At 34.3% G+C, this 15,384-nt stretch overlaps 1 protein-coding gene across 2 annotated transcripts; it reads right to left on the bottom strand.

The window, feature by feature from the left end:
* Positions 1-19: 19 nt before the first annotated feature.
* Positions 20-13,677, bottom strand: LOC129004859 (protein henna-like). 2 transcript variants are annotated; one of them, XM_054433537.1, is made up of 8 exons: positions 13,644-13,677; positions 6,682-6,810; positions 5,075-5,249; positions 4,301-4,463; positions 3,430-3,626; positions 2,694-2,956; positions 1,658-1,887; positions 20-275 (listed from the first exon to the last, which is right to left on the bottom strand). In XM_054433537.1, the coding sequence occupies exons 1-8, from the start codon at positions 13,668-13,670 to the stop codon at positions 113-115; spliced, it is 1,347 nt and encodes a 448-aa protein (XP_054289512.1). In that variant the 5' UTR covers positions 13,671-13,677; the 3' UTR covers positions 20-112. The 2 variants fall into 2 exon arrangements, with proteins under 2 accessions (XP_054289512.1, XP_054289511.1); XM_054433536.1 differs by lacking the exon at positions 13,644-13,677 and adding an exon at positions 9,361-9,476.
* Between the last annotated feature and the right edge of the window lie 1,707 nt (positions 13,678-15,384).

The raw sequence follows: 15,384 nt of genomic DNA, 5'->3' as shown, positions 1-15,384 counted from the left end.
GAATAAACAAAGTCACATGTAATTAAATTAATTATTTTAATTAAAAGTAAAACTTACACAGACTAAATAACAATAGTCTAACATATACACAATCAGGTACTAATACTAAGGATTACATTCCTATCTTCTGCACAACATCGCTTAGGAAGTTGATGTCATGGGAAAGCTCATTGAAGAGTTCCTGTATTTGAGGTTTGGAGTCGAGGATCTCAACGCTCTGAGTGTACGGGTTGTATCTCACGCCAAAGTCTCTGGGTATTGTTTGAGCGTATTTACTGTAACATAAGAAATGTTGGTTGACTTTTAGTTTACTTTACAATGTATGAAATGAAAAGGAATATCCCATGAATAGTCTTATTGTGTGTTAGAAAAATATCTGTTACAAAAAGGACCTCTTCTTGACCAGTTACAATTGTTACATTTTGTTTTGCTACCAAATGATTTTATGATTTTACAATTATTGTAAAATTTCTTTCCTATCATTTATTTTAACACATTCGCTGCTGAAACCTTTAAACAGGCGCTCGCCAATGGCGGCGAGGCCCGGGCGGAGCCCCGACGGTATATCTCAGTAAGACCAATCACAAAAGAGCAGTGGTGATTGTTCTGCGTTACTCCGAAAGTGGACGTAGTTCACTGAAACACCCAAAGGTAGCAGCACTGCCTGGATCAATAACCAGAGTCTTTGTAATACGGCTCGAACTGAGAAAATCCCCGAAAACGGGACAAAAGCATTGCCAGACGGGATTTTACGGGCAATTTTTGTACCAACCTACACCAGAATAAAGCTCGCATTATAAGCTACAGGCTGGTAAAGATTACAACGTTCCCCGACAATGGCTGAGCTCATATTGAAACAATAAACATGACATGGCGCGCTCCCCCACCCGTGGACCCCCCCGCTCCTCAGCTGAGACGCGCGGGGTCCACCGGTGGACCCGCCGCATCGAATGTGTTAAATGATTTTAAACATGAATTTTGACAAAAAGTGTTTAAGATAATCGATTTGAAAATGAAGCAATGAAGTAAAAAAAAAAAAAAAAAAACTAGTGGATAAACAATGACTAGGAATGCAGCCTATTTTTAGAGAATTTTACACGTAGAGAATAAGGTAATTGTTAATAATTACTGTAGTTTCATCTTCATGGTAGAACCTAAATGATCTGGAACCGGGACTGATTTAAATTTTCGTTTTGATGTCCTCAGCAGGGCCGCGTTAAGGGTCAGTGGAGCCCTGGGTAAACTCAAAAGCAGGCCCCCCCCCATAATCCTAGTGCGGGTGGGCGGTAGTTACTCAACCTCCGGCGCCCCTGGGCATATTCCCAGTCTGCCCGTTTATAAAAGCGTCTTCAGAGGCCAAAAACATCATCCGTTCAAAATCATATACTATATGTATATATGGCCTGGCCATTAGCATGATAAACTCTTGTAAAAAAATCATCCAATTTTGACGAATTTTGGTACAAATAAGTAAAACCACATTTCTTCAAACAAATTTGCGAACCAGCATGATCGAATTACCGGAACGGGGTTTATGGGGTACCAGAAATCTGGCCACTGGTTGAACCTTTGTATTCAAAGTTAAAACTTGCGTCACATCTGTACTAACTTTCACATTCACATAAAAAAAAAAAACTCTATACTACAAACTACTTACATCATTTTCTCCTTGGCATCATCAAAGCTCTCTGCCACGTAGTAGATAGGCTGGTACTCTGTGATGGGGTAGGCCTGCAGCGCCGTCTTGGGAGGGTCGAAGGGTCGCAGTTCAGGCTTGTCACTCAGGCAATACTTGAGCTCACCAAAAGAGGAGAGTAAACCAGCTCCAAACGCCTTCACTTGTCCATCTTGGCGGCACAGGCCGAACTCTACTGTGAACCAGTAGCACTGGACAGAAGATTGGGGAATTTTAGGAAAAAAACATTCCTTAGAGGTAAGAAAACCATTAAAACCTAAGCTACTCAGTTTTTTTTAAGTTGATTCTTGAGAATTGATTCTACTGAAACTGAAATTATCCTAGATCCATACAATCAGGAAACAAAACGCATACTAACTCCCTAACTCAGTGATTATTACCTGAGTGAATTATTAATTTTGTTCTTTTTTGAGTTACTAGATTCTTTCAATATTTTACAGTTTTATTTTTCGGTAATCCTTTTTTCTAACTTTTCCTTTTTTTGTATTTAAGGTTTCTAAACTAGAAGAGCAAAGAAAGCTAGTGTTGTTTCTTGGCAAATCACCTAACACAGTGAAATCTATCTCTAAATAATACTATTGAAGTTCAATTGAGTATGTTAAGAGTGTAAGATTACTTAAAATGTTCAGCGCTTTTAATAGTTAGTAAGTACAACAAGTTTACCGTAACAAAATCAAGGTTTTGAGAATTTGCTGCTATAAACTGTTAAATATTCCAGTTGTAGAAAAAGAATGCCAACGAACATTGTTTTGGAGCATTTGTAGTGCTTCAGAGCTTGCTTTCAAAATTGAAAGCTGCTGGTCCAATCCCAAGCAGAACAATTCTGAATCAGAAGCAATTTGTTGTTGGACTAACAATTAATGATCATCTGACAAAAAGTTGACATTAGGTACCGTACATAGTATGAAGGCCAAGATTTGAACCATTCCATGCACACAAAATTTGAAAAAAGTGTAAACAGCGTTTAAAAACACTAACAAAATACTTAAATACTTACTGTGGCCAGTTTCTCAACGTAGTCATCAGGAGCCCCGAGGGAGGCTAGGCCAATCTCCTGGGAGAACTGAGCGAACACAGGGTCAGCAAACAGAGGAACATGACCGAGCAGTTCATGACACACGTCGGGCTCCGGGGTGTAGAGGGGCATGCTGGGGTGGCGGATGTACTGCGTGGAGTGGAACACACGGAACGCCAGACCAGCGAGAAAGTCTCTAGAGGACAGTAGACCTGCCACTGGCCTGAGCGTAAATCCCGTACTGTCTGTGGGAATTGTGTGGTTAGATTGGTAACGGTTGAAATAGTTATAACTCGATCTTAGTAAATCGTAATGCTAAGGATGTTCTAAGGATTGTGAGTAGTCAGGTTTTCATTTGACCCTTATTGACTATGGAAACAAAATATTTTCTGGTAATAATTTATATATTGGAAAATATATTTAAATATTGAAAGAATGAATAAATAGTAGGGTTAAATAATGTTTTGCATGTGTAAGTATCTTGTGCATTCATCCTACTACCTAGTACAGTTACTTAGCGCTTTGACACAAACTTTTACTTCTCAAAGAAACAGTCTCACTGCCAGCTCGATACATGAAAATTAGTATTAGATCGCAACAGTTACGCTAATTGCTTCTCCTTTTACTGTAACTTAAAATTTGTACTACCAAATTTTGGTAGTTTCGTGTTACTTTGCACCATTAATATTTATAATAAAACAAAAATTTTAAATTTTACCTTTTAAGAAGTTGGAGATGTCCTCCAGTTGTGGAATGTTGTCCTCGCGGTATCCACAGTTCTCTATCAGTAGAGGGAACACATGGTTGAACTCCTTACACGCGTGGGTGGGGTACAGGTCTACCAACTGTCTGAACACTTTGCCCCACGTGTCTGTCTCCTCGGCCGTGTAGTCTACTCTAGGAAGCTGTTCACCACTAGACAACACATGTCCATCTCATGTATAATACAAATACATTGTTGACACAGGTATGTGCATTAATTCACAATTGTGCAGGGCTTCAGTATAGAAGTAGTGCCTTTAGATGAATTGAGTCTTATGGGTCAGACCTCATTATGTACCAAGTACAATAATCTGTCAACAGGATATAAATTGCCTTTTAAATACTACCATGAAAATGTTGTGGTTTCAGGACACCTCATTCTAGTGGTGTTTCCACATGACAGGTAAATACTAAGAAAAAAATCTACTAACATTTTTTAGAACACTTTAAAAAACACAAGACATGGTTTACGAATTTATGCAACATTTTGCTAAATGAATTTGACTACCTACAACACTATACCTATTCATGTCAAGTGGTGTATTTTGCTTTTGGAATACTAGTACAAAATTTTTGATTAGTCTTGGATCTAGGGCTTAACTTGAACTTTACTGTAGCTTATTTTTTAACTGTTGAGAAAAATTTGGTTGAAAAAAAAATTCAAAGGTGCTTATTTTAATTACTTTTTTGGTTGAGTAGGTAAGCATGTTTATAGTGTGATAAACAATGTCTCAATCTTTTCAGGTGTAATTATTATGTTGGTTGAAAGGTGTAGGTTAATTTTGAACATAATTACTTTTACTTACTCATGGTAGAAAATCACTTACTGTTTATAGTTGTAAGCGAGATCAGCAAAATACTTTCTTCTTGCTCTATATACAGGGTCAGTGAAGCCTGGATGGTCAGCATCAAGCTCAGAACCATAGGAGAGGATTTGGTTGGCAAACCTGTCCAGTTCACGTATTCTGTGAGGAAACCATGGTACGGTTCCTGAAACATAAAACCATTCAACTGGTTGTAAAAACAGGCTCGAAAATATTGCTAATGAATACATGACAGTAGGAATAAATCTGTATCTATGTACTATGGTGTTCCAGGGGGTTTGGTGGAAAAGGCGTTCCTCCACAAACAAGTTAATGTAAAAATATGACTTTTGACTGTCAAATCCAGAATCACCCTTATAAAAAAAACCTTTTAAAACTTCATAGTAGATTATAGTGAATTTAGATTTGCATCTGCGAGCGCCCATGTTGTAGTTGGTTTACAAAGTGATCAAAATTTGGTGGGAACACTAGGATATAACATTAGGACAGCATTGACAAAACTATAGAATAAATAACTGGCACCAGATCTTTGCATTATTCATTCTCATCTAGGAAAAGCAAACGAAATGTAATCCTTTCATTTGTACCTACCTAACTTTGGACAGTGTACAAACCCATATGCATTGATGTAGCTTTAAGGTACTGTGACATTAACTATGAACTACAAAGCTTAATTCATAAAACAAATGAATTGGTTAATGTAAAAGTCGTGTGATTGCTATTTAATATACAAGTTTGAGGTAGAACTATAACAGTTGTAAAGACAATAATCCTCACCTTTGTTGTTTTTGTGGTTTCTAGAAATAATGCTGAAATATTCTGAAGACTTCTTTAAGTTGTCAACAACAGCCCCTAAGTTACCCCCTGGTGCACATTCCACCATAAACTCATAGGCTCCGGGTATACGAGCTGAAGAACGGGACTCTATGTGGATCAGGTTCACCTTGTTTTGCTGAAAATATTTAATAATTAATTAAAATAGACAGTAATCAAAAGAGTAAATGGTAAATTGTGCATTGAGCTGAAAATTAAAATTATTACATGATCTTATTGAGACAAAAGCAATTATAATTTAGTGCAAAATTATTTGCTTACTTATTTGTTTATAAATAAGCTGGAATGATAGTTGGATAGATGTACACCAAAAACACTAAATCAATGTACAGGATATGGCAACATACTAAAAGATTCAATTGTGTATGCATGTTTTGTTGTAGATTAGTAAGGGGCACTTTTATTTTGTAGGAAACATTTAAAATAAATTATCTATCTATCTATACTATTATAAAAAAGAGGTGGTGTCTGTGTGTATGGGAAAAGTAAACGCGAAAACTACTGGTCGGATCGGGCTGAAATTCAGCATGATGATAGCTCATATTCCCGATTAACATATAGGCATATTTTTATCCCAAAAATCCTTCCGGGCTCCGCCCCAGTGGCTCTGGAGCAAAGGTTCCCATGTTAACCTTATGAGAAATGGAATTAATGAATCTTAACAGCTGTTTCAATTAAACAAGTTGGTTCTGTTCTATGATTTTCAATAGCATTAAAGTTACAAGGATTACCAACAGGGTGCAGCACTAGCATTATTTCTTTTACATTTATGACAACAGCTAATTTGCAACCAAAAGGTGAGTGAGCGTAGCGAACGAACTTTAACCTGGAGGCGAGTGAGCGTAGCGAACGAGCTAACCTGAAGGCAAGTGAGCGTAGCGAACGAGCTAACCTGAAGGAAAGTGAGCGCAGCGAACGAGCTCCAACCTAAAGGTGAGTGAGCGTAGCGAACGAACTTCAAAAAGAACCGAAATTTCTTAAACCATGTCCTCACTCATAACTGCTATAAGCATTTGATACTTATATGCCAACCCCGTACGAAGGACGGGTACTCTGCTAGTCTATAACTAAAGTAACATATTAATCAACTAGAGGTTGGTGGTGTTAATATATATTGGGAACAAGGCTTTATGGCTTTACGAATTGGCTTACATATGGCTTTAAGAATTGTTGTTGGATGAAGCTTATACCTGAATGGGGAATAGTCAATCCTGGTTTACAAAAACTATCAGTATGCAGGTTTGTTAGAATATTTTACTGATGTCTACGACAGCTTTTTTTCACCAGAAGAACAAGGTTTGAAAAGAAAGATGTGACCATTTATTGCAAGCTCAACAATTTTTGGTTTGAAATACTGGGAGTTACATTTTCCTTTTTTGTTTCTAAAGTTGCAATGCTTTTTGTGCAAGGTGATCTCTATACCATTCAGGTAAGACTATTCTTTCTAAAGAACAATAAATTTGGTTCCATTTGCCGACTTTGTGTACCTCTCAGAACGTTTTTTACAAGAAGAAGTAGGTAGGCCTATTGATTAATTCATATATATTTACCTTAAAAAGTTCCAAAGCCGATGCCAGCACTCCACACTCATCTTGACTTGCTGGACTGAAAAACAGACAGGTACTCTTGGCTGAATCTAGACCTTCCTTGATATAGTTGCCACCTGACATCAAGGTAGGCTGAAACAAAAAATAATATGATTAATGTAACGAAAAAGCTTTACATTTTAAGCGGTTGATTCCTTTGACTTTCTTTTAAGCTCTTAGTTTTGTGTGTAAAACTACTACTGGTTAAAATATTCTATCAATCCTAGAACAATGAAAAGGTTGCCGGTTCAATCCTGAGAAAAGTAGCTTTTTGATGGTTCGAAACTGGACCCAGCTGTTCCTGATCATTGGGCTTTAAATAAATGATCCAGGCTAATGAAAACGTTGATCTTAGTCAGTAACAAAGTTACGATCATCTCAAAAGGCGAGTCTGAATTTATAAAATAACCGACTTGACCATATAAGCATTTTTAAGAAGAATAATTTTTAGAAAATTTACTATAATGTTGTGACCTCTGGATTTGTCATTATGACATTACAATGCAAATCTCTGGGTCATAGCAATATCAATGCCATAAATGAGCTAAAAGCCACAAAGAATTTGAGCCCAAGCCAATGGATCTCATTCCTCAGTTTAAACTATGCTAAAATGCTGCCAAACTAAAATTTGAACCTCAAAATTATTGCTATACAAATTGAGGTTGAGTGTGGTTTCTTTCCAGACATCAAAATTTGGTTTCAAATAAAAAAGGATTTGCGAAATACCTGAAGCACTATTATTGGTAGAAATTATTGGTATCATGAGTATTTGGTTATTTTATAGACATGGTAGTACTATTGGTAAATGAGTATATTAATTGTTGTATTTTTAAAAACTACCTAAAATTTACTGAGGAAAAGGTTTTACAAAACTTGTAATTATACTGATTTGAGACATTATTATGAAGAAACATGTAATAATTGTTGTCTTCAAAAATAAGTCAGATTTCTGTCTTGAAGGATGTTATGGCGACTGTTTTCCTTATAGCTCTTAAGACTAGGCCATGTAAATAAATTACATACCAAAGGAATAACATTTAAACTGTGTCAGGGTTATGGTGGTGTTGGCTATTGATTGATGTAGAAGATTGATTTACCAATCAAAAGTTAGGAAATAGGTCCAACTGTTGAAAACAAAATATAAACCTTCAAAACCAGTTTGATAAATAACAATCTTCCAAGGGTGTTTAAAATTGGCCAGTGAAATTTGACTGGATGTTTTTAAAATCTCTTCCCTGCTTAAAGTTGATTCCTGAAAGCTGAATATCGTCCTTTAATTAAATAGCACATTTGGCAAGAAAACTGTAAACATATTACGCTTTACCTACAAATTCATCAAAATAAATTCTCCACAATAGTTTTAGTTATATTAATTGTATTTTTATTGTAAATTTCCAATAGTAATCTTTAAAAAAATATAGTAATACAAAATATGATTAATAATTTGTTTAAAATACTTTGAAAACACTTGTTATACTTTCTGAAATCCCTGTTTAGATCTATGACCTTTATTTAATGTTTGTAAGTGCTAATGTTTAAATGTGGAAAGAAAATGAGTGTAAAATTGGTAGGTAATAAGTTACTTTAAGTAGCTCTGTTCTGAATTATGTCCGTAGTTTTTTATATGTATGAGTATTTACTATCCAGTTACCGTACTTAAAAAAAAATACTTATTAGTCAGGTGCATTTATTCCTTGTCAAATTATCATAAGAACAGCGCTATGTCATAATAAATACACAGCCACAAATCCCGTGACTTCTGTGTTTTAGCGTGTTTCCCAAATAAGGAATACACTTTTTTATACTGTATGAAATTAACCCCATTCACAGCAAATGTTTAAACATATTTTAAATACCAAAACATGCTCATACTTTTGGTTTTTAGTCAAACTAATTTACCCAAATTACTTCTTAGAAACTACCATTCTAATTCTAGGAAATAACTTTCAATTAAGTACATATCGTAATAATTCTAAATCTTGCAAGAGACTTTAATTTTAATATAGTTTATGCAATGTAGGTTATTATATATTTTAGATACTAAAACTACCCAAGGAGGTTTTCAGTTGATATATTTAACAGAATTTTAATTTCTTCTTGTTTCATATAGAGTTAATGTCTAGAGCTGTGTCAAAAAACTTCTGTTACGTTTTTATGACAAAATGTATAGTTAAATGTATATTTATTAGGTCCAATGGGGGGCTCCTATAGCCCCCCCCCCACCCCATTGGACTGCCACTGGTGTTAAACTACAGGATATTTAAACATGTAGAAGTGGGAAAGTATCCTTAATATTTTAACACCAAAAGTTTAAAAATGGCTTTAAAAAGTCACCAAACAGCTTTAAAAATATAAAATATTTTTGGGGAGGACCCCCCCCCCCAGACTCCCCTCCTGGTGATCAATGTAATTAATAGTTATCATCCTGTTGCTTAATTTTATGTACAAATATGTGAACATTTCTGACACAAATCTCTACTTTATTTATTTAAAATTATAACAGTATAAATTTATCCGATTCAAAATAAAAATAAGGATTCAGAACTCTCCCATATTTGTATTTAAAAATATTATAGAATTTTTAAAATCACTATTATGTTACAACTACACAGTTTGAATCACCTAACGTATTTGTTTACTTACATCGTCCTCCATTCCATTCTTAATCGCCTGCGGGCCCATCTCACTGCCACTACAAGCTACTACACTATCTAGCAATCAGCTGTCACAATCCTACAATCAGCTGTTCGACTGGCGCGCGCGGTTTTATGCGCCCTGAGCGCGCTACGCTATTGTAGCAGAACAAGTTTTTGCCTGTAGCTCACTTCTGGGCAACACAGTCCAGACATTGCATCAGCCACAGGCAACAATTATACAGACATTTCCTCCAGGGCAAGACGTTGAGACTTGAAGGGCAACGACTAAGTTCGCGCTTCCTAATTGTAAACAACTTTGCTGGTAACAATGGATGATTGCTTGGACGTCAAAGGACCCGAGGACAATGTCGACGAAATGGTATTTTGATGTAAAATACATGTTATGTGATTTTGCGGTTCATAACTGTTTTAGTTGGAAAGATTCCCGCGGACTAGTGTAGCTAGTGTAGTGTGGCTTCGAGGTGCAAGTTTGTGGAGGATACAGATGGATACAGATTTTACTTAAGTGTCAATTTTTGTTTTAAGGCTTCTTTTACAGTCCCTCGTCACATGAGCGTAGGGTTTTACTTGGAACATATAAAAAAATAAGAGGTGTGCCGGTAAAGCACAAGAATTGGAATATACAACTTTGCAACGCTGGCTGTACATGTTCGTGAATCAGCTGTCACTCTATTGTTGTTTACGTTTTGAGTTCGACGTCAATATTTAAAGCGATTACACAGAAGTGTACAGCATGTGTTTTAAACCAAAGCTGCACTCAAGAAACTACAGTAACACTTTGCTTTACGATTTAATATGACTTTTATCAAACCATGAATAATTTTTCTGCAAAACAGCGTCATAGGGATTATAAATGGATATAGATCAATTTATCAGAGTATATTTGACCCGTCAGTTCAAATTTACGTTTTATCGAATACAAACATATAAAGATAACATCAAATACAAAAGTTTAGATGTTTACTTCCTATGTTCCTAGATAAACGTGTTTGCATTCCTGTGGCGATAATATTATTATTTACCAAGTGAACCAGAAATGTTATTTAGATATTGTTGTTGCTGAAACGTCACAGTAATTACGTCATAGCTGTCCCTATATAAACTAATGATTCGTTTTCAATAGCGATGTTTTTATATTGAAAAGTTAAAATTACATGATTTATTTTTGTGTTCTTGGACGATTTGTTCCAGTAAATCTAATTAGCTTTATGTATATGCAGTTACTAAAACTGTTGGAGGTAATTTGAATTCTTAGTTTTTTTTTTAATTCTTAATTCTAAATAGAATTTTCTCGAAATTTTAATAAATTTCCAAAATGCCTTTGTCAAACAATGTTAAACAATTTTGTAAAACATTAGTGTAAATTTATTTTGGGATAGGACAACTAATCACATTGTCATGAAAATCTTATTATACAAAATCTAACCCATACCAAAATAATTGAGGAATTTAATTCAGTGACTTGGCAAGCAGGGTTTTGATAATAGACCAACTATTTTATATTTTAAAATTCGAAAACAATAAAAATTTTTTTGCACCCCATTAACCCACACTGAGTGATATAAATTTGGCATACATTCCTTAAATAAACATAAATTTACAATAGCCTAAACTGTGAACACTTAAACATTTTGTGTATACAATCTATGCATTTTGTAATTAGTAAAAATGAGAAATTTGTACATAAACCAAACTCAAAAGGCAATTATTCATCTTATCGTGTTTATTTATTTATTCATAATACATTCTGTTTAAGGATAGACAAAAAGAATAAGTCACCAAACCATATAAAACAATGAAATAGTTAACAACAGCAGGATAAATGCAACAACAAATTGAAAATTAAAATCAAAGCTAAATGATAAAGATATAATCTAATTTTATATTTCAGTTTACACTTAATCTAACACTACATTATTACAAATATTCCACAGTACAGCTTAGATTTAATTGAATTTGTAAATATTTCGATGTCATATAATTGTCAGCAGGTTTATAAGCTACATAGGTTACACCAGGGAGTTATTTGACCGATTACGTCATGACTTTACTGCCGTATACCTGCTGACGATGACGTCTTGAAAAAATTGCACACATTTGGCTAAAATCAAGCTGTAAAGACAGAATAACGACGTAAATATAAAGTATGTATTACACGATTCCAAAAATTGTTTTAAAACTTGGATCAAAGTTTCTACTTACTTTGTTGTAGAGATAGCCATTTGTGCCTGTAGTGGCCATTATGCCTATGTGACTAGTCACTGGTAGTACTACAGAGTTGTGTTACACAGATCAGATAATAGAGGACTGTTTGTTCAGAACATTACATCTATTGGAACAGTAATCGATTTTAAAGTGCTTACAGAAACAGTCCGACTCGTTGTGAGAAAATAGAGTAGATTGTTTCAACGACTGATAACTCCTTTGAAGTAACACCATTGATTATGCGTTCTCAAATATCAATGAAATAGCCTCAACGGGTTACAGAAATCTGTTTATAATATTTTCTTGTAGGTAGTTGATGGGATGTTTAAACGTCTTATTCTATTTAAACATAGGTTAGACCTATTTTTCAATAAACCTGTGATGAAACTGTAATTTAGCTAAATGTGTTAGAACACGATCTACATATTTTTTTTAGGATTTAGTTTCTGACCGTATACTGAAACGTTACCAATGTTTGAATCTGCTATGATAAAGACTGAGGCAACAGAGTAACTTGTCACTAAGTATTTGTAACTTTTTATGCCAATTTAGACGCATAACGTTTGCAAGAGAACAGGTACATAGGACAGCATATGCATTCATATTCGCACCTTTTCAATTATCATCAATCGATTCTTGAGAATTATCAAACAGATCTCATCAAGTACATATTTACCACAATTGGTGTAGTTGTATAAAATTTACGATGATACAGTAAAAAGTAGCCTATTCTTAGCGTTGTTGTACCCTTTGAAATTTCTTTCGAACAGTAGACGTTTCAATCAATGAATTAAAGAGTGTTGACGAGTTTTTCCATAAATTTGTACTCGTAGTTAAACCTTTTGAGCATTGAAAGAAAATAGTAGTTTTCATCTCTTGGAGTGAAAGTGGACCTTTTTTACGCAATCGTGTGCTTAGCTTGGAAATACGAAGTACTGCTCCGTGTGATGAACGATTTTTTTCATCATATTGTGGAAATAACCTTCTAATCGTTACAAAATATTTAGACCACATAATTTAAAGTTATACAAAATCGTAATCGATGTTTACGTTCCTGTTGTTTACAAACATAACTTTAAATATCGTGTGATTAGCAGCTTTTCCATAATGCACTGATAACATTTTTGAGGTTAGCGAGCCTAAAAAACTACCATATGTTTTTTCTGTTCCCTATTTGAAGTTTCCCGAAAACGACCAATTTGCGGAATTTGAGAAATAATAACGGGCGCTTCCCAGACAATATGATGAAAAATAATTTTCATAACTCTACAGACGAAAGTACACTTTCTAAACATTAAATGAGCTAAGAAAACATGTTATCCCCGCTACTGCACGGACAATTTTTTTACATCACGTTAACTCTCTGTGCATTTGTGGTTATGGGATTTTGCGTTGCAGACCGATCAGCTGTTGCATTTTTTGTAGGTTTGTACTTACCTTGACATAAGCACGGAAACTCAGTGTTATGAGTTCATTATTTTATACTAAGTTGAATAAACAAAAATATTCATGTTGTTTACAAGTTTTTTGATATCGTAATGAAAAATAATGTTCAATACTCGTCTCAAAAGTGCCATTGTGGGGCTGATTGCAATCTCTCCCTGAAATAAGTAACTTTCGAGACTAGTAATGAAAACTACTATACCAATAATACATTTTTACGAAAATATATTTGACGCAGATACATTAAAGGGTGCGTCGAATCAAATATTATTATTATTATTTTTGTTTTTATCTTTTTTTTGCAGACCGATGATCAAGGATAGCTATGTCTGGTTATGATTGGTTTGAAAGCCACTTACTCACTATTGCTTGATTGTATGGAGTTTTAAATGTAAATAAATAGTTTTAATTAATCAAAAAATGACTAAACAAACGTTAAAGGTACCAGAAAATAAGATCCAAAATAAATTTTTTTAAATTTTATCGAGAGAAAGATTACGTATCTCTCTTTGGTTTCATGAGCAATTGTTTTACTAAAAATTGGTACAATTAATTTAAAAACTATCTATTTTCAAACGGTTTTAGATGATTAAATACTTGGTGCAACTCTCTTTTACTTACCTGATCTGTACAAATGCCGTTCTCCATGACGACTTTGCCTACAAATACAGTAACTACAGTAAATATAAATCGCTCTACATTTACCACACACCTTATGACTACAAACACTTTGCTCTGCCTGTATAAATAACATTGCTGTGGTTGCGTTAAAGGGTGGGGAGGATGCATAGACCGCATTGGTCCAAACAAACAAGTCTTCTCTATCCACAGATAGTAAAGTCGTATTGCGAATGCGATGACGAATTCAAAATTGTTTACTGTTGAATTATGGACATCCGGCGATTAATCTGAAAATATTAAACGTTTCCGATTGAATGGATGAGGTTAAACTTAGGATGTTCCGGTTTCAGTCAATGATTGACTGTTGAGTAGGATATCCATATTATCAGATGGGTTTGGATAAAGAAATGATGTTTTAACTAGATAATAAAAATACTAGGATTGCTTTCATAGCAGTGAAAGCCAGTTCGGTGGAGGGATCACGTTTCGTGGTTTTTGATGAATGAATAAATTTAAACCACGTTTAGATATAATACAACTATTTCATCAGTTTAACTTATCAGTTTGTCTGAGAAACTACGTTTTAACATCTTAAACCAGTTTCATTAGTAAAGATGTGGACATTACATACATATCCTTTTTATATAGTATGTTTTCCATGTTTGCTTGCTAATGTCATCTGGTGAACCTACAGTTCTGGTTGAACCCGACCAATCGACATTTTCTCAATCATGGCCAGATTTTGTAATTCAAGTAAAAGTAATTTTTCATAGATCATTATGTAATTTTTTAAGACTTGCCTGCTTAGAGATAATTGTACAAATAGTTCTCACCATAGAGTACTTTTAAGGTCTGTTTTCTTAAATTTTGTACATTTAATATATGAAAAACATTGTTTTCAAGCAAGTAAGTGTTCTACATTCAACTATCTCAAAACATTACCAAAAAAGTTCTTTGAACTTATCGGACCTTAATCGCACATGAAATCATGAGTGATATTTTGAAATTAATGATACTATATTTTAACGCCACAATCAACGTTTGTGGAAAATCCAGTTTACTTAAGGTCATAATAATAACGAAACATTTATAAGCATCGATTCTCAGAATGTCTTGCGCGATCTTTTTGATTGTTATCTTTGTTTTGTCGTCATTAAACATTATAAATTTGTAAAGAAACTATACAATTTATACAAGTTGTTTCAGGAAAATATTTAAAATAAACAATCAATATCGGCAGGGATTACATAAATTAAATAATATTACTAGAATAGCGAATAATGTGAAAGAAGACATATGGAAATTTTCTCAGGATTCAATAACTAGCTTAATTTATATATCACAACAACAAGGACAGTAAATACACTCAACTGGCATTTTTTTACAACTACTCTCATGCAACAATCTAATTTTCTTGAGGAAGTGAGTCACCAATACTTATTGATAAAAAGATTAATTATTGCAATAGAAACTAATGTCTTGTGATAAAATACGTTTTCCTACAGTCACCCGACAAAGTTGGCTTCCTTGTACTGTTTATAGTACAGAAAGCTGCTAATTGCTGCATATTTATACTTTGCCGTACGGTTTATACTTTGCCGTACGGTTTATACTTTGCCGCACATCAGGATTCCAACGAAACAACACAAAACAGCGTGGTTCCATTATGCACGTAATCCGTGTACGCTTGGAAATAGGTTGGCAACACTTAAAGATAATTCTACTATGAGCAGCTGATTGA

Source organism: Macrosteles quadrilineatus, unplaced genomic scaffold (assembly GCF_028750875.1).
Source record: "Macrosteles quadrilineatus isolate MER2022 unplaced genomic scaffold, UCM_ALF_1.0 Scaffold_12__1_contigs__length_5162894, whole genome shotgun sequence".
NCBI lineage: Eukaryota > Metazoa > Arthropoda > Insecta > Hemiptera > Cicadellidae > Macrosteles > Macrosteles quadrilineatus.
The sequence above is the reverse complement of the archived record's forward strand: the minus strand, read 5'-3'. Positions and strand labels throughout refer to the sequence as shown.